Raw genomic sequence first — 18,165 nt, 5'->3', positions numbered from 1 at the left:
CGGGAAACCCTCTCCTTTTCCACGGAAGAGGGTGAGAGAAGGGGCCTTATGGTGCATGAACGATAGAAAATTGGTCTTTTCTCTTATGTCTGACTAGTGGTACAAACAACCGTCCTGGAGGCAGGGGAATATATTTCACGCCCTCTCAAGGTCCCTTCGGTTCAAGGATACTGTCATTCTCCGGCTGCATTAGAGGGACGGCCTGCGAAGTCCAGGCTGCCATGGAAACACGCCGCCGTGCTCCTTTTTCTTACGTGGGGCGGGGCACTCCGCCCAGCCACCAATCATCCACAGGCTTTCTTGAGTGGCGGGCAGCGGCAGCGAATGGGCGAGCCGATACCGCGTGACGCGACGGGAAAGGGGGAGTTCGCGGCCCGTGGCGGCGGTGGCTACAGCGTCGACCTGGGGATCGAGCTGGAGGGACCTCGGGAGCGTGCGGAGATCTCTAGCTGGAGCGCGAGGGACCTCCCGCCGGGATGCCTGGTACTGTTTGGAGAAAAGTGGGGGAGTAGTAGGCTCTGAAGGCTTGGGTTTCGGGTCTGAAGGGGATGGCAGACCGGAGGGGGCGGGGTGGCAAGCATGGCGGCGGTGACAGGGAAAGGGTCCATGGAGGGCCCTGAGGAGGGGGTGGGGTAGCCCTAGCTTGGAAGGCTGGGTGGTCGTGAGGAAGCGTGAAGGCCTGTGGGGGTTAAGACGAGCAGAGATTACAAAGAAGCCTTTTGGGGGGTGGTAGAGGCGCCAGAAGGACGTAGGGAGAGTTGTGGGGGATGGAAAAAGGGGCGGGGAGAGAAGAGGTTAGGAAGGAGGGGAAAGGGTGTCTACGGGAAGGTGATAGAAGGGGGAGAGAAGGATAGGCAGGCTGATTGTAAATAACGAGGAAATCGGGCCTTGGAAGGTATGATAGGAAAGTGATTGCAGCGATTCTAATGTTCTAATTGGAAGAGTCCTACACTGGTCCCCCTTTCCAGGTCTTGTACTTCCGCCTCATTATTTAAGCTCAGACTGCATGAGGAAGGCTAGTAGGTTACACAGAACTGATCTTTTGTTATTCCATTCCAGGGGAGCAGATGGACCCCACTGGAAGTCAGTTGGAGTCAGATTTCTCTCAGCAAGACACTCCTTGCCTGATCATTGAAGATTCTCAGCCTGAAAGCCAGGTTCTAGACGATGATTCTGGTTCTCGCTTCAGTATGCTATCTCGACACCTTCCTAATCTACAGACGCACAAAGAGAACCCTGTGTTGGTGAGTGATAGGTTGCTTGGAAATGATTGAGTAGATTTTTTTTTTCCCCTAATCTAGACCAAGCTGCAAAGTAAGTACTTAGGAGATCACTATCTTTTGCATAAAAAGTGGCTGGAAAATAAAATCATTTTGGATTACTTCATATATAGTATATTATGAAATGTATATTTCATGTTATGTATGTATATTATGTATGTATACATTATGTATGTATATTTTGTATGTATATTTTCTGGGATGTATATGTATATACGTATATTTTCTAGGATGTTGTGTCCAATAGTGAACAAACAGCTGGAGAAGAACAAGGAGACAGTAATAGTGGCTTCAATGAACATCTGAAAGAAAACAAAGCTGCAGGTGAGGTCCCTTTTGCAAGGGTGCTCTTGTTGGAGCTGGGTGGATATAAACATTATGTGGTTGTGGTGAATGTATGTGAGGAAGTCTGACACAGTATCTGGTGCACAGTAGGTACTCAAAAGGTTGGTTTTCTAATGTAGCTGATTAGATTGGTATAGTCTGCATTCTTGAATTTGTATTACAGTTTGGTGGTAAATGCCTTTTCTGCTAATATCCACTTATTTTTTTCAGAGTCTATGGATTCTTCTCATTTGGACACATGTGGTTCTGTCAGTCAGGTCATTGAACAGTTACCTCAGCCAAATAGGACAAGCAGGTATACTAGTGTTTGAAGGAATTTATTTAAATGTATTAGTGGATCAGTTTTTTTATCTGTACCTGTTGTCTCATTCCAAGGATAAAAGGATTAATCTTATTTTTGTGAATTAGGGAGTGGGATTTGAGAATTGTATTAACTAGCATTCTGTTGGTACTGATAGCTGGAATCTCTTTTGTGAGGTGGGAACATTTTTTTTGCACCTACATTATTCAAATTGTGATATACCTTGTGCATGTGAAACAAGCATTCCTTATTCTTAGCTTGGATATGACTTATTACTAGAAAAAATAATCAAAAAATATTTAGGTATATTATCAAAACAGTTAAGCATGGTTTCTACCTACCAACCAAAGAACCTCTCCAGTTTTAGACCCAGAATGTTTAATTCATACCCTAAACGGTATTCAGTTTTTACTTTGTCTCCTGTATATCTTTACATTGTCCATTTATTGAGTTTATCCTCTATGTTAGGCACTAGATGGGATGTTTGATATATACTGCCATTTAATTTCATCCTTAAAGCAGTTGTACTATGAACACATTATATTTCTTCCCTTACTTAGGCGGGGAAGTGATAGGCAAAGAAGTTAAAAACCTTGCTCTAGAATGCATTGCTAGTAAGTGATAGAGCTGGGCTTTGAGTCCTTCTGACTCAAGTGCCTCTCTTCCTTTTTTACTATTCAGTACCCCAATTCTCCTAAGATCAAAGGAGAACGTAGGAGTCTTGGGGTGGTGGAATAGAAAAGGGAGGTAGTCAGAGAGGAGGATGTTAGTTTGAGGTCAAAGACTAGGGTTTTATCTCAAAAATGAGTGCTTTTGTGTGTGTGTGTGTGTTTGTGTTCTATTTAATACTCTGTGTTTGCACTTAAATTTTTTCTCTCAAATCGTCAGTTGGATGCTTTAGAACAATCCCCAAATTGGTGGACTTATTTTGGCCCTCAGGTGGGTTCTAGTTGGCCCACACATAGTTGTAAAATATATTTGAATTAGTTGATAGAATTTAAAAATAGGGAAATTTCACATAGAACTTAGATTTCCAGCTTCTGGGATTACTAGGCCGGAAGTAATGCAACTGTTATATTACTGGCAGCAGTTGGCGGGAGCTGTGAGCAGCCAGCCTCTGCTTAGACAGGGCATGAGTGCTCTGGTCCGTCACAGTGCCTGTAGCTCACTGCTGTATTTGGATACGGAGGCCAGGTATTATGTTTTCATTTATCCTAGGGCTTGTGCTTTTGTTCTTAAACCCAGCCACTTAACTCATTTATGTTACCTTTCTTTGCCTTTTGTAGGCATTTAAGTTTTTGTGATACCTCTTTAGGAACATGTGCCAGGCTTATCTGTGTTTTTGTGGCTCAGCATCTGAGTTTGAACCAGTGGGGACAGAATGCGTGTGTACCCCTTGTTATAAATGAATGGGTACTGTTTGAGAAGTGTCCTGCTACTTCTTTTCCCTTTTTGCATCAAGGTGTTGCTCTTTCCTTAAAAACAAATACTTGAATGCTTACATTCAGTAAACGTGCAGGCACTGTGGTAGGTGTTTTAAAGCATGTTTGCCATTCTGGAGCTTACAATTTAATAGGGGAAGCAGATGGTAAATAATTACATAAATAGCTATTCAGTGAGAACTGTGATCATTGTAAAGAGGGAAAAAATAATATATAACCTAACATGGGGGATAAGGGAAAACCTCTGTGAGAAGGATGATCTAAACTATAAATACAAATTTGTTAGGCATAGTTGAAGGGCTGGGGAGAAGTGTGGCATGTGGGAGGAGGAGCTTTCCAGACACAGGGAGCAGCATGTGTAAAGGCCACAAAAACCGCAGAGAATGTGGGGTTGATTCCAAAAGAATGAAAGCTCTTCAAAACACATGTATACTGATCTCTTTATGTTGTCTTTATTCACTAATGCAGATATTTTGAAAAAGGCTGCTTGTGAACTTGTATATATCATAAAATTCCAAAAGATCTTCCTCTCTTATCTAATGTCCTATTGTGATGTAAGCCTGTGGTCCTAAACATGAAGTGTCCTAAAATATGATGCTGAGGATATTTTTATTTCCCCGTTAAACATTTAAGAAAATTGAGATGATTGTAGATTCACATGCATTTGTAAAAAATAATACAAAGAGATTCTTTGTGCACTTTTCCCAGTTTCCCCCAATGGTACCACTTTGCAAAACTATAGTATCCTTTCACAACCAGAATATCAACATTGATAAAATCCAATGAACTTATTCACATTTCCCTAGTTTTACTTGTACTCATGTGTGTATTAATTTTTATACAGCTTAAGCACCTGTGTAGGTTTATCCACCACTGAGGTCAAAATGCCGAACAGGAGCTCCAGTGTTGCCCTTTTATAACCACACCCACCTCCCTCTCCTGTACATGAACCTCTGGCAACCACTAATTAAGACCATCCTCTGGGTAATTCCCTGGTGGTCCAGTGGGTAGGACTCTGTGCTTTCACTGCTGAGGGTGTGGGTTCAATCCCTGGGTGGGGAACTAAGATCCAGGAAGCCGTGAAGTGGGACGAAAAAAAAAAAAGACCATCCTCCATTGGTAAAGTTTTGTCGTTTAAAATGTTATATAAATAGGATCATACAGTATATAATCTTCGGGATTGGCTTTTTTCAATTAGCATAAGTCCCAGGAGATCCATATGAGTTGTTGCATGTATCAGTGGTTTGTTCCTTCTTATTGCTGAGTAGTGTTCCATGGTATGGATGTACCACAGTTTGTTTAACCATTTGCCTATTGAAGGAAATCTGGGTTGATTCTAGTTTTTGGCTAATGTAAATAAAGCTGCTATGAACATTTGCATACAGGTTTTTGTAAGTCTTCATATCTCTAGGATAAATGGCCAGGTGGGCAATTGCTGGGTCATGTGGTAGTTGCCTGTTCAGTTTTTTTAAGAAACTGCTGAACTGTTTTCTAGAATGGCTGTATCGTTTTACAGTCCCACTAGCAGTGTATGAGACATCCAATTTCTCTCCATTCTCACCAGCATTTGGTGTTGTCACTGTTTTTTATTTTAGCCATTCTGATAAGTGTGTGATGATATCTCATTGAGGTTTTAATTTGCATTTCCCTAATGGCTAATGATGTTGAACATCTTTTCATGTGCTTCTCTGCCATCTGTACATCCTCTTGAAGGAAATGTCTGTTCATGTCTTTTGCCTATTTTCTAACTGGATTTTTTAAATTTTGTTTTGAGACTTCTTTATATATTCTATATATTAGTCCTTTGTAGCATATGTGGTTTGCAAATATTTTCTCCTACTCTGTAGCTTTTCATCCTCTTAAGAGGTTTTTTTCCCTAGAGCATGTTTTTAATTTTGATGAAATCTGTGAAATATTTTTAAGAGTGATATAAATACATAATTTATTTTAAAAAGAACTTATTATGAAAAGCAAAGAGTCCATTCCCACCATTGGTCCCCTTTCACAGAGGTAACGCTTTTTAAGTGTTTGTGCTTTTATTTCTTTGGGGTTATCTTCCTAGCTCTTAATACTGTTGTAAAACTAAGTAACACTGTTGTATTACCATTTCTTGTTTTATCAAATTAAGACACTTGAGTTCCATAATGAAAGATGAGGTTTTAACTCACAACAATATTCTTCTAATTTTTGATAATTGTTTTATTTCTTTTATTGGCTACTTCTGTATTTCTAAATAATATATTTAAACCTTTGTTTTCTTTTTCCATCAGTTTTGGATAGTGGAGAAAAGTTTAATATCAGTACTATTTTTTGTCTATAATTGGATTAATTTCAAGCCTCTTCTGATTCACCTAATCATTCTAATTAAATATTTATTGAGTATTTCCTATATGCCAAACACTGTTGAGTTTTGGGGATACAAAGTGATCAGGAGAGATAAGAAACCCTAGACCTTAATGGAGCTTAAGTTCTGGTATGGGATATAGCAATACATGATAGATAAGTAAAAATATATAGTATCTTAGACTCTGATAGGGCTGAAGAGAAAAATAAAGCAGAAAAGGGGATGGGAAACATCAAAGGAATTGCAAGTTTAGGTAGGGTGACTTAGGGGATGCTTTAGTGATGTGACATTTGACTAAAAATCTTAAGTAAGTGATCTCTGCTATTATTTGGGATAAATGTAATCCATGCATAGAGAACAGCAAATGCAAAAGCCCTGAGAGAAGCATGTGCCTGGAATAATTGAGAAATGACAAGGAGGTTAGTGTGGCTGGCGTGGAGTGCTTGAGAGGAGTGGGAGAAGAGGTCAGGGAAGTAAAGAGGGAACGAGAATATATAAAGCCTTATGGATCATTGTGAGGAATTTGGCTGTTACTCTTAGGAAAGTAACGGTTTTGAGCAGAGGAATGACATGATCTGACTTAGATTTAAACAGGATCACTCTGGCCGCTGGATCAAGAATAGACTGAAGAGTATACAATTTTCATTTGTCCATTATACCTCAATAAAGCTGGGAAAAATAAAAATTAAAAAAAAAAAGCTCTTCAGATTAAATTTTTTTTTTTTTTTTTTGGTACACGGGCCTCTCACTGTTGTGGCCTCTCCCGTTGTGGAGCACAGGCTCTGGACACACAGGCTCAGCGGCCATGGCTCACGGGCACAGCCGCTCCGCGGCATGTGGGATCCTCCCGGACCGGGGCACGAACCCGTGTCCCCTGCATCGGCAGGCGGACTCCCAACCACTGCGCCACCGGGGAAGCCCCCAGATTAAATTTTAAAAGGACTAGTCTGAAGGGAGAGCAAGGGCAGAGTCAGGAAGACCTACTAGGAGACTACTGAAATAATTTAGGCAAAATGTGACAGTGGCTAGACCAGAGTAGAAGTGGATGAGGAGTGGTGAGATTCTGGGTTTTTGAAAATATGATTCAAAGGTAGATTGGATGTGAGGTATGCGAGAGATGAAGGAGGTAACAGTGATTCCATGTTTTTCGTTTGGGAACTAGAAGAATGGAGTTTCTGTTAATTGAGATGAGAAGACTGTAGGGGAAGGTCAGTTATAGACCTGTTAAAGTTGAGCTGCCTTTTCAATTGCCAGTTGGAGGCGGTTGACAATGTGAATGTCTGGAGGAGGTCTAAGCTGGAGATTTAAAATTGCAGAGTCATAAGCATATGGATGATGTTCAAAGCCATGAGTCTGGATAAGATCACTAAGGGGGTGAGTGTAGGTGAAGAAGAGGTCCAAGGACTCACTGTGCCTACGAGCATTAGGAACTTGAAGAAAACCACCAAAAGAGACTGAGGAAGATCCAAGGTGTGTGGTTTGTGCTGTCTTTCATTGCTCTTCTACTTTTTGTCATACACGCTCCTGACTTTCTTTCCCTATGTTTCCTGGGGTCAGGCATCTGGTCCTCCCAGTTGTAACATTCTATTTTATTTTTGTGAAAGTCTTTATTCAGTCCTTTTTCTCTTCCTTGGATCATGGTCCTCAACTTTGCAAATTTATGTTTTCTTCTCTTTTATGCTTATTAAACTTATGCTTAATGGTCTTTATATGAAATGTTACAAGGAGTCAAAAATGTCATCTATAATTCTGCCACCCAGAGGCTAATTGCTGTAAACATTTTGGCTTATTTTCTCTTGTTTTTTGTTGTTGTTGTTGTGCACTTAGTAAACATAGTTGACATGGGAAGTAAAAGTTCGTGTGTTTCTTGGCCCTTTTGCTTAACAACATGAGCAATTAATTTCCCCTGGCAATTAAAACTCTAAATAACATTTGCCCCAAGTTTTTTATTTTAAAAGTTTAAACGCACAGTAGAGATGAAAAGATACTATGCATTTTTTCAAAAGATACTATGCATTTTTTCTGTGTGTGTGTATAAAATATACTGTTTTGAAACAAAGTTGCAGAAATCATAGTTCCCCTCAAATACTTTAGCATTCATCCCCTAAGAAAAATATTATCCTATATTATCATAATACCCTTATCACACCTAAGAAAATATCAATTCTGTAACACCTAGTAATAAGTGCATATTCAGATTTTCCAAGTTGTCTCAAAGGTGGCTTTATTTTTATTTTTTTATTTTTTGGCTTTATATTTTATACGTATATATATTTTATCCAGTATCTAATCCAGATTTATGGTTTACATGTTGCATTTGGTTGTTTTGAACATTTTTAACGGCTGCATAAATTCCATTTTATGGATTATGAAATTAGTTAATCATTTACCTACTGTTGGGCTTACAGTAGTAGGTTGTTTGTTAGTCACAGTGAACTTCGAAAGTAAGTTTGTATAAGGATCTTTTCATATTGCAAATTATTTTTTACAGTTGAAATTACTAGGTATGAACATTTTTTAGAGCTCTTGTTACATATTTCCCAGTTGTTCTGCAGAAAGGTTCTATTAGTTTATACTCTCATAAACAGTATGTGATAATGCTAATCTCACCTCAGGTTTGGGCAGCACTGAATTACTATTACTATTACTATTACTATTACTATGTACAGTATTTACAGTTTTTCTTTTCTAATTTGATTGGCAACAGATGGTTTCTCTGATTTCTTACATGTTTAAAGATACTTGTTTTCTTTTTTTTGTGAGTTGTCTTTTCTGTTGTTTGTCCATTCATATCTTGAGCTTCTTCTTACGAGTTCCTTGTATATTATGGAGACTATTTTTTTGTTATATTGTTGCAGATATTTTTTCCTAATTGTTATGTGTCTTTTACTTTTGTTTATCATTTTTTGACCTGTGATGTCTTCTTTTCAATACACAGACCTCTTACCTGAATTTTTTTCAGCCACTGTGGTTCTGTGTTATGTATTCTAAGAATTTTTGCTAAAATTCTTTTGCGAACTGTGTTCTATTAAATAGATGTTTTTTTTGTTTGTTTGTTTTTTTGCGGTACGTGGGCTTCTCACTGTTGTGGCCTCTCCCGTTGTGGAGCACAGGCTCCGGACGCACAGGCTCAGCGGCCATGGCTCACGGGCCTAGCTGCTCCGCGGCCTGTGGGATCTTCCCGGACTGGGGCATGAACCTGTGTCCCCTGCATCGGCAGGCGGACTCTCAACCACTGCACCACCAGGGGAGCCCAATAGATGTATTTTTGAGCCCCTTCTCTGCACATCTAATGCACATCTTCTCTTGTCACTTGTCAGTAATTCTCTTGAGTGCAAGATTTTTCTATCCCTGCTCAGATTTTTTCAGAGAAAGATAAAAATCAAGTATGTTTGTTTCTTCCTCTGTCTCTTATTTGTATTACTTAATTCTGTACTACAGTGTTTTGAGTTGTTAACCTTTTAGGTGCCTTTTGTAGAAAGAAGCAATAATGGGGTGAGGTTTTTTACTTTTTCAAATTTGCTTAAAACGTGGTTGGTGTGTGGGGAGTCACAATAAAATTTAAAGAGTTCTTTGAGCAAAATATCCCGGCCTATCTGCGAACACATGATTGTGTCTTTTTGCTGTATAGTGTTTTGGGAATGTCAGTGGAATCTGCTCCTCCTGTGGGTGAAGAGAAGGAAGAAGAGGTGGAAGAGAAGGAGAAAGAGGAAAAGGAAGGAGATATTTCAGACGATACCATACACTCCCTTGGTGCTGAAGGTAGCTTTATGCCTTTTTCAGGATAGTAGATTGGTCTAACCCCTTTAACATGAGCATGCAGATGTCTAAATTTCTCCCTTTTATCAGGTTATAGATTTCTTATCATTAAATTGAGAATAGTCATTAGGAAATTTGCTGGTAGTCTAAAATAATCCACCTAATTTGGTGTTCAGGAATTTTTAGCTCATTTTTTTAGCCCCCTTTCTGCTTACTGACTCCTACTTCTTTTGTATTCATTTGTTTTTCAAATATTTTGGGGATGCATGCCTTGTGGGGTGGAATTACAGTCTGAAGTACAGTGCTCTGTGTGTGTGTGTGTGTGTGTGTGTGTGCGCGCGCGGTGGGGGGTGGCTTATGTATTTCTTTAGAAAGTAGAAATAGTCTACCTTTAGTAGGTGCTTGTAAGGTTTTATAGTACACAGTTTTTTGCTTCATTATGCGTTTTCCCCCTTTGTTTTTGTGCTTTTATTCTTAATTTTATTTTGAAAAAATTTGGGGGGCAGGGCTTTGATGTGAAGGACTTAATATGACCTTCTTTTGCTAAAGGGCAGCACCTTGCATAGTACAAAATGTTGTGGGATGATACCTAATTTCTTGGGGTTTTCTTCCTAGATCCTGCCTCATCACAGCTGGGCTTTGGGGTTCTAGAACTCTCCCAGAGCCAGGATGTTGAGGAACAAACTGTGCCACGTGAAGCAGACAATCTACAGTCAGTAACCACCAACTCTACTTATACTAGGCTATCTGATGTGGATGCTAATATTGGTACGTAACATGTTTTCTGGCATTTAGAGTTTGTTTATAAGTATTTTCCTCCCATGCTAGAGCTAGTTGTTTTTTCCTTGATATATCTTATAGCTTCTAAGTTAATATAATCTAAGTTAGTATAGTAAGGTTGTAGAGTTGTCTGGCGAGTACTTGTCAGTTGATGGCTTGCATACCAAGGTTTTTTGTAAGTGGGTAATTGGTTATTTTCCTTTCTGGAATGATGCCTGTATATATTTTCAGTTTGTATTTCTTTCTTTAAAATCTTTGCCTTTTAAAAAGCATTTGGGACTACTTCTAGTACTTTGAAAAATTAAATATCTCCTTCCTGTCTTCTTCTAAAACTTTAAGCAATTAAGCATGAAGAACAGTCTAATGAAGGTATCCCCATGGCAGCACAGCATGAAGGTATCCCCGTGGCAGCACAGCCCAGCAAGGATATCCCTGTGGCAGCACAGCCCAGTAAGGATGTACCTGTGGTAGAAGAGCAAAATTCACCACCTGCAAGGTAAACCAAGTTCTTTCTAGAAAGTATTTTTGGGTTTCTGCTATCGGGTTACACTAATTTCACTTGGCCAGGTGGAAACACTTTTAGAAATTCTTGATTTCTTTTTTCCCCCCCTTGCCCTGGGCATATTTATGGTCCAGTAGAAACATTTATTGTTTATGAATTCTCATTGTGTCATCTTATCTTTAGGCCTATTACAAGCCAAATTTATTGCTGCTCTAACTGTAAAGATGATCCCTTAATCTTTGGTTGCTACTCCTCCTCTCTGTTCTTTGTCTGCAGAGGCACTATCTCTCTGTGGGATGTCTTTCTAAATTCTCTAGTGTTGTAAGAGTCACAAGAATATTATATTTGAAAGTCTACTGTTTTTATACTTGAGGAGCACCCAGATTGCTTGGGGTCCTCAGGTATCCTGCATCTGGTAGCTTATGGCATAGATAAATAGGGAGGTATTCTTTTCCCATGTCTTTCAGGCTCTTAACTTGCTGGGACTTGGGCAGTATACCTTTGTTCTGCCTATGGTGATTGTTGTATCCAAAACAGCATTGTCTCTGGTCAATACCTCAAGTTTAGATATGGCAGAGGACAAGTGGGATGCTTCCATTTTGGAGGAGGGAATGAGTAAACATTTAGTATTCTTTTGTTTCTTCCTTCAGTAGAAACAGTGGGGAATGGGGTACTGAACAAAGTTGAATATCAAGAGAAGTCTTTCTAATGCAAAACACTCAGCTTAACGGGGGCTGACTTTTTCCGCTTTTCCTTAGGAAATTACTCTCTAGGTAGTTTTGCTATCCTGTTTACTCTGGGGAATGGCAGAGTAGGTGAACCTCCTAAGTCTCTGGAAAGGAGTCAGCAGTGAGTGTCTTACATGTGTAAGTAGTATTTGTGTGAAGGAGTCTTGGTTTGGGGCTTGGGTTGAGTAGATCAGATCAGAAAGGTCAGCAGAAGATAACGTGTGTGGCTGGTGCAGAGGATGATTTACATCCAAGCTCTTTATGTGGGAGGTCATTGTTAGTTCTAGCATTGTTGCGGTCTGGATCACACTGCTTCATGCACCTCTAGATAACAACGTATGAAACAAAAATCCCTAACTCACTTATCAGAAATCTTGGACAGCATGCAGCACTGCAGTGAGCGGAGTGGAAAAGAGGTATTGCTTTGTGAGAGACTGAGACAGACTTTGAAATGGGCTGAGGGCTTTGCATCATTATAAAGTGTAGCTTATTTCACTTTTAATAAATAGTTTCTGGAAGTTTTGAAATTAAAAAAGGAAAACACACAAAACAGGAAATGCTTCTTTGTTCAAAGATGAAAGCCTTTGAACATAGTAACTTTTTCTCCTGGTGATATGAATTTCCTAGGTCAGAGGACATGCCTGCTAGTCCCAAAGGCTCTCTTGCTGCTGTGGAAACAAAAGAACAAATATCTGTTCAAGAACTTCTGGAAGGTGGGATGCAGATTCAGAAGTCACCGGAGCCTGAGGTTTTGTCAACTCAGGAAGACTTGTTTGACCAGAACAATAAAACAGGTACAAAGAGTAATTAGTTGCTGTAGCTCTTCTTTTCTGAAGATCTAAACCTTTATTTCTGTTCTGAGGCTAATGTTTTAAGTCAGAAGGCACTTTATAGGTGTGCAGACTTGTTTGTGGTGTGGAAGGAAAGTACGTTTCTAGCTGATTAATGAGAAGGGCTTTTGGGAAATAATTGCTATTTAACGTGTGTTAGCATAATTTTCTTTCTCTTTTGGAAATGGAGATATTGAAGAATACTAGCTAATAATATGGCAGATTTAATGTTATGGACAGAGTAGCTATTTCTGTTGTCATAAGTCTTCAAATCTTCAATATCATGATAATTAAGTGAAGATTTTCATGTTCACCTGGGTAACAGTCACTTGTTCATCTGTTTATTAGTTCCTCTGCCACAAATAGGAAGTTACGGTCCAGCAGAAAGAACATAATACCTTTAGAAGACTAGAATGGTATTTGTGTCACTTTTCATTAACCCCCACCAGTGTCCCATGCCGCAACCTCACAGAGCCAGGAAGCTTCAGTAACAATCAGAAAAATAGGATGTTTTGGTTGTAAGTAGGGAGGAAGAGAAGGTTATACTCCTGTACTATGCTGTGAATGTGTGCAGGACATACAGAGCATCACCAAGAAACCTTTTCTGGTCTCCCATTAAAGCTACAAGGTTGTATTTAAGAAATTTCTTTGTTCTTGCAATTAATACAGCTGATACTCCATTTGTTGCTAAGGAGAAGGGACCAACAGGAGCCTCTTCATAGTATAAATCAGTAATGGCTGCTCATATATCCTTTTACTTACGCTTTAGTATTTTTTTCTGTCTTTTGAGGAGCCCAGGTTCTAATCATGAAAATTGCTGCGTTCATATCATCAGGTGTCATGCACATCGTTTGGACTTCTCCCATCTGCATCATGGCATGATCTTTACTTCACCTTAGGTAGACCTTGGAATAAAGGGCTCGCTTGCTGTCTTATAATAGAAACTTGAGAAGAAAGAAGAGCAGCCAAGGAGAGGTTTAAGCGTCCTGGCTTTTCTTCTCCAAGCTTCTATCATGACAGAAAGGACTAAGGAGTTCTTTTCGTCAATTCTTTATTAAAGAAACCCATAATTCATTAGGGAGAGGATGTTTAATGGTCACTCAAGATTTGCATTAGTGTGGCATTCCACTAATTGTACTGCAGTTAGAAAACAGTTTCTGCCCTCTTGGAACATGGGTGGATATATGAATATTATGCTTTTTGTACTACTGAGTGTGTTTTGTTTTTTTTGACAATTCAGTAATGTCAATATGAGAAGTAAATGCAACTAGAATTTTTTTTTTTTCTCAGTAGCTTCTGATAGTTGCTGTACTCCTTCAAGGGAAGAAGGTGGGTGTTCTCTGGCTTCCACACCTGCCACCACTTTGCACCTCCTGCAGCTCTCTGGTCAGAGGTCTCTTGTTCAGGAGAGTCTTTCCACGTAAGTAAGCCTAAAATAACCCTTTCAAGGAAACATGTGCCTGATGGTTTCAGGCTAAGGTTGAAAGAGCTAAAGTTGGTAGTCCAGACGTCTTTTTGAAACTGAAAAGTAAACTCTAGGCTTAAGAATTTTGGGGAATAAGAACTTAGTGGAATTATCGAAGGCAGGTAGATCTGCTCTCCCATTTGGAGATTTTAAAATTGTAGCCCAAAGGTTTCACCAGGAAAGAAACTGCCCAGTTATTTAGAGACTGTTACATGTCCAAAACAAGCTGCCTGCTGCTCCATTTGGCTAGCAGTTCTTCCCATTTAGTGGCATAGGGGTGCAGAAGAGGTTATGCTAGAGTTGACAGTAGTTGGATTTCTTTATCCATATTAGGGCAAAGAGGTTGCTTTTTTTTTTTTATAGGAATGTACATGATCTTTCTCATAATAGGCAAAAAATGGAGTAAATATTTGTCTCAAATCTGCAGATGAATTAATTTTTTTAGCACTATCTCATCCTGCTTTTCAGTCATGATGTCCTTGTGTCTGGTCATTTACTTTCTCTTGTAATCATATGGCTTTTCCCTTAATCTTTTTTTTTTTTTAATTCTAATTTTGGATATGTCTGGTGTGAGAAATCGTTATTGAAGTATTGTTCATGGCTCTTCTACCAACGTCAGTTAGCTGTTTGAGAGAAGCGCTAATAAGTACTTGAATGAGTTACATATTTTTGCTGTTAAAAAGTAGAAAGCTGTAGTTGTGGTAAAATAACCTGTGGCTCTCTCTTTGTATAAAGGAATTCCTCAGACCTTGTTGCTCCTTCCCCTGACGCCTTCCGATCTACCCCCTTTATCGTTCCTAGCAGTCCCACAGAGCAAGAAGGGAGAAAAGGTGAGCTCTCTTGATCTGTCTGTTGATCTCAGGTTAGAAGAGGGGCAGCACTTCTTCTGCCTTGTGAAGTGTACTGTTCCTTTACGTGTTAGAACACTATGACCTCAACTATTTGCTAGGACTCATGTCTAAGCTTCAGGGGAGTGGCCTAGTGTTAAGTGCTTTCCTCAGTTCTTTGCTCTTCTAGCACTGATTCTTCTGAGAGTTCTGTATTGACAACTTAATTTTTGGAAAGACCTTTAAGGGAAAATTGTTCAAGTTGAACTCAAATGAATTATCAATAGTATAATGAAGACCTTTATTGCTATTGGCCTAATAGTCTCCAGCAACATGGTAACATGTTACTGGTCAGAGGGAACCAAAAATTGTTTCTTTTGTTCTTTATAGGTTATTTCTGCTATTATCAAAGCAGTTTTAGCCAAAGAGTGGTTAGGAGCAGGTGGTAGAAATTTTGACTTAATTCCCTTCCTCCTTTGAGGACCTAGTGATTTTATATTACTTTATTCACAAGAAAGTTTTTCTTTTTGCTTAATATATGTCATTATCTAAACCTCTTTTGCTCTGTTCTAGTCTCCTATCCAGTCATTCAAGATATTTATAAATTTTTCCTACTTCTACAAAGCCTTTTCCAATAAATTCCATGATTTTTTTTCCTTTTCATTCTTTGACATATCAATAATGGTACAATAGCTAATATTTATTGAACACTTATTTTATGCCAGGCACTGTTCTTTTTGCTTCTGTTTCGTTCTAGGTTCTTCTGTTTGTTTCTTTTTTAGTTTTTTCTTTAATCCTCACAACAGTCCTAAGAAGTAGGTGTTACTTTTAGCCCCATTTTACAGATGAGAAAATGGAGGCACAGAGAGATTTCACAACTAAGTCATAGAGGCAGGATTTGAACTTGGGCAGCTGCCTCCAGAGCCTGTGCTCATGGGTTTTCATTTACCCATGACAAAATTTAATCTTAGACTTTCTTCTGTCACAAAGTTTGTGTCTGGCTATTTTCTCTTGAAATCAATGTAGGTATCCAAATGGACTAATATCATTCTAAGCATAACATGATTAGTGATATTTTCAGTGAAAAATAAAAGTGAATCCATTCTACAAAAAATGCTGTTAATGCAAGTTAAGTTTGGCTTATCCTTAGAACCATTTTTTCTATCTGTAGTGTGAACACTGAAGATATATAAAAATAATTGTATTAAAAATGCTTTCTCCCTGACTGTAAACATAATTAGTACTTACTGTGGAAAGTTTGGAAAGCATATGGGAAAGTAATCAGAAGAAAATAAAAATCACCCGTGATACCACAGTCCAGATATAATTAGTATTTGGATATGTGTGTTTCCTTTCAGAGTGTTTTCTATGCATAAATATAAAGAAGTGTGTTTACACAAGTGGGATCATGTTATGTATATGATTCAGTGTTTTTTCATGTAACATTGTATTTTCCTTTGTCAATTATATTTTAGATTTAATGCATTTGCTTAATATGTGCATAACTGTGCTACTGTGTATGCTTTTTTGTATTTTGTTGTTGTTGTCTAAGAATATTAACCTAAAGCCTTTTTATATGTAGTGCTTAGAACAGTCCTTAATAAGTGCTTTGTCATGGCAATAAAGATCAAAAGGTGTAATGAAAATACTTAACACAGCTGTGGTAGTGTAATAAAGGCCTATAGCATCAGTTCCCGAACCTAGCATTAGAGTGGAGTGTGCGTTTGAGGCCAAGCTAAGCAGCAGGGGTAGATATTGAGGTGGAGGTGGGGCGGGTACCTGGTAGCATGAATGTGGATTATAGGGAAAAACTAAATGGCACAGGTACTTTGTTAGAGTGGTCTAAAGGAAGCCTGTTTGGGGTCAAGCTGTAAGATAGGGGGAAAGGGGTTGATGAATCAAATACCTAGCAAGCTAGGCTGGCTCTGAGGAAGATCTTGTTAGCCTACAGGTGGGTAGGATACTATACGAAAAGAAGTGTTTTGTGTTTTGTTTGTGTTTATGTTTCCCTCCTGAGCAATTTGTCTCAGGATTAGTGTCCTGTACTTTGTTCTTTGATAAATCATTGCTGATTGTCATTGATAAGCTTTTTTTTTCCTTCTTCTCTATTTGTCCTGGCATCCACCTCTCTGCACTTAGCAGTTAATGCAAATAAAATTAGTTCATAAATATGTAGATATTTACTTAGAGTGGTGAACAAGTTCACTGCCTTTCAAGGCCTGTGGTTAAATTAGGTGCCATTAATCTGGGCGTTCCTATGCAAATGTGAAAACTGAGCTATAATCAGGAAAGGGTCTCAGAGGAACCAAGTTAATTTACTATCATATGGATGGATGGGTATTCCTAGATGAACCCTATTTTATTTATTTTTATTTTTTTTCTTTTTTTTTTTTGCGGTATGTGGGCCTCTCACTGTTGTGGCCTCTCCCGTTGCGGAGCACAGGCTCCGGATGCGCAGGCCCAGCGGCCATGGCTCACGGGCCCAGCCGCTCCGCGGCATATGGGATCCTCCCAGACCGGGGCACGAACCCGTATCCCCTGCATTGGCAGGCGGACTCTTAACCACTGCGCCACCAGGGAGGCCCGATGAACCCTATTTTAATCTGTATCTGAGTATTTTAGGAGTGTGGACTTCCCTCCCCCAGGGGAATAAAGTGTTGCTAGATTTCTAGGACTCAATCTTCTATTAACCTATCAGCTTTTCTGAAAATTGTCACTGTTTTTTTTTAGGGATGAAAATATCTGAATATAATTGTTATTAGTGGTATTGGAACATGAATAGTATCGATGAGTGCTTATTTCTCAATTTGTTTTTCCTGTTCTAAACTAGATGAGCCAATGGATATGTCAGTGTTATCTGAAGGGGGAGAGTCTTTTCAGAAGAAACTCCAAGGTGATGAACCGGTAGGGATAGAAAACCCCCCTCTCCCACCTGAGCCCACTATATCACCACAAGCCTCAACACCGGTATCTCAGAGCACACCAGTCTTCACTCCTGGGTCACTTCCTGTTCCATCCCAGCCTGAGTTTTCTCATGTGAGTATCATAGAAAAAGTTTTTTCCTCTTAACATCTTTTTTTTAAACAACTGTATTGAGGTATAATTTACAAACCATAAAACTCACCCATTTTAAGTGTATAGTTTAGTGATATTTTAGTAAATTTACAGAATTGTGTAGCTGTTATCAGAATCTAGTTTTAGAACATTTCCAGGGTCATGTAACATCTTGATATAATTTTTATGTTTGAATTTTGTACTATGTCTTTTTTTTTTAAACGTCTTTATTGGAGTATAATTTGTACTATGTCTTTAAATTCTTAAAAATGTTGCTTTGAAGTTGAAAGGGGGCATTAATCATTATTCTGCCTTAACACACGAACTTCTCACTAAATCAACCCTAGGCTTTCCACCAGTTGTCAGTATCTCCTTTCAAGATGTTCAGGGGCCTCAAACTTCTTCATTTTGGAGAAACCACTTTTGGAGCCTCCTGAGTTCTAATCTGTGCTATTGCCTTCTATTCCTGGTATATAACTGTCACCTCCCTTTCATTGTCTTTGGAGAT

The 18,165-nt window shown here is 39.0% G+C and overlaps 1 protein-coding gene across 3 annotated transcripts in view; it reads left to right on the top strand.

Annotated features, from left to right (window-relative positions):
- The first annotated feature begins 365 nt into the window (after positions 1-365).
- The window catches only part of TP53BP1 (tumor protein p53 binding protein 1), a 73,829-nt gene continuing 56,029 nt past the window's right edge, over positions 366-18,165 (top strand). For 2 of the 3 annotated variants that reach the window (XM_060096720.1, XM_060096718.1), the window contains exons 1-11: positions 366-483; positions 1,060-1,244; positions 1,511-1,604; positions 1,836-1,920; positions 9,344-9,474; positions 10,087-10,239; positions 10,591-10,747; positions 12,109-12,275; positions 13,602-13,731; positions 14,512-14,606; positions 17,434-17,639. In XM_060096720.1, the coding sequence (XP_059952703.1) occupies positions 477-483; positions 1,060-1,244; positions 1,511-1,604; positions 1,836-1,920; positions 9,344-9,474; positions 10,087-10,239; positions 10,591-10,747; positions 12,109-12,275; positions 13,602-13,731; positions 14,512-14,606; positions 17,434-17,639 (1,410 nt within the window). In that variant the 5' untranslated portion in view covers positions 366-476. The remainder of the gene's footprint in view (positions 484-1,059; positions 1,245-1,510; positions 1,605-1,835; positions 1,921-9,343; positions 9,475-10,086; positions 10,240-10,590; positions 10,748-12,108; positions 12,276-13,601; positions 13,732-14,511; positions 14,607-17,433; positions 17,640-18,165) is intronic. The other variant, XM_060096719.1, reaches the window with a different exon arrangement.

Source organism: Mesoplodon densirostris, chromosome 4 (genome assembly GCF_025265405.1).
Source record: "Mesoplodon densirostris isolate mMesDen1 chromosome 4, mMesDen1 primary haplotype, whole genome shotgun sequence".
NCBI lineage: Eukaryota > Metazoa > Chordata > Mammalia > Artiodactyla > Ziphiidae > Mesoplodon > Mesoplodon densirostris.
This window is presented reverse-complemented; position numbering and strand designations above follow the sequence as displayed.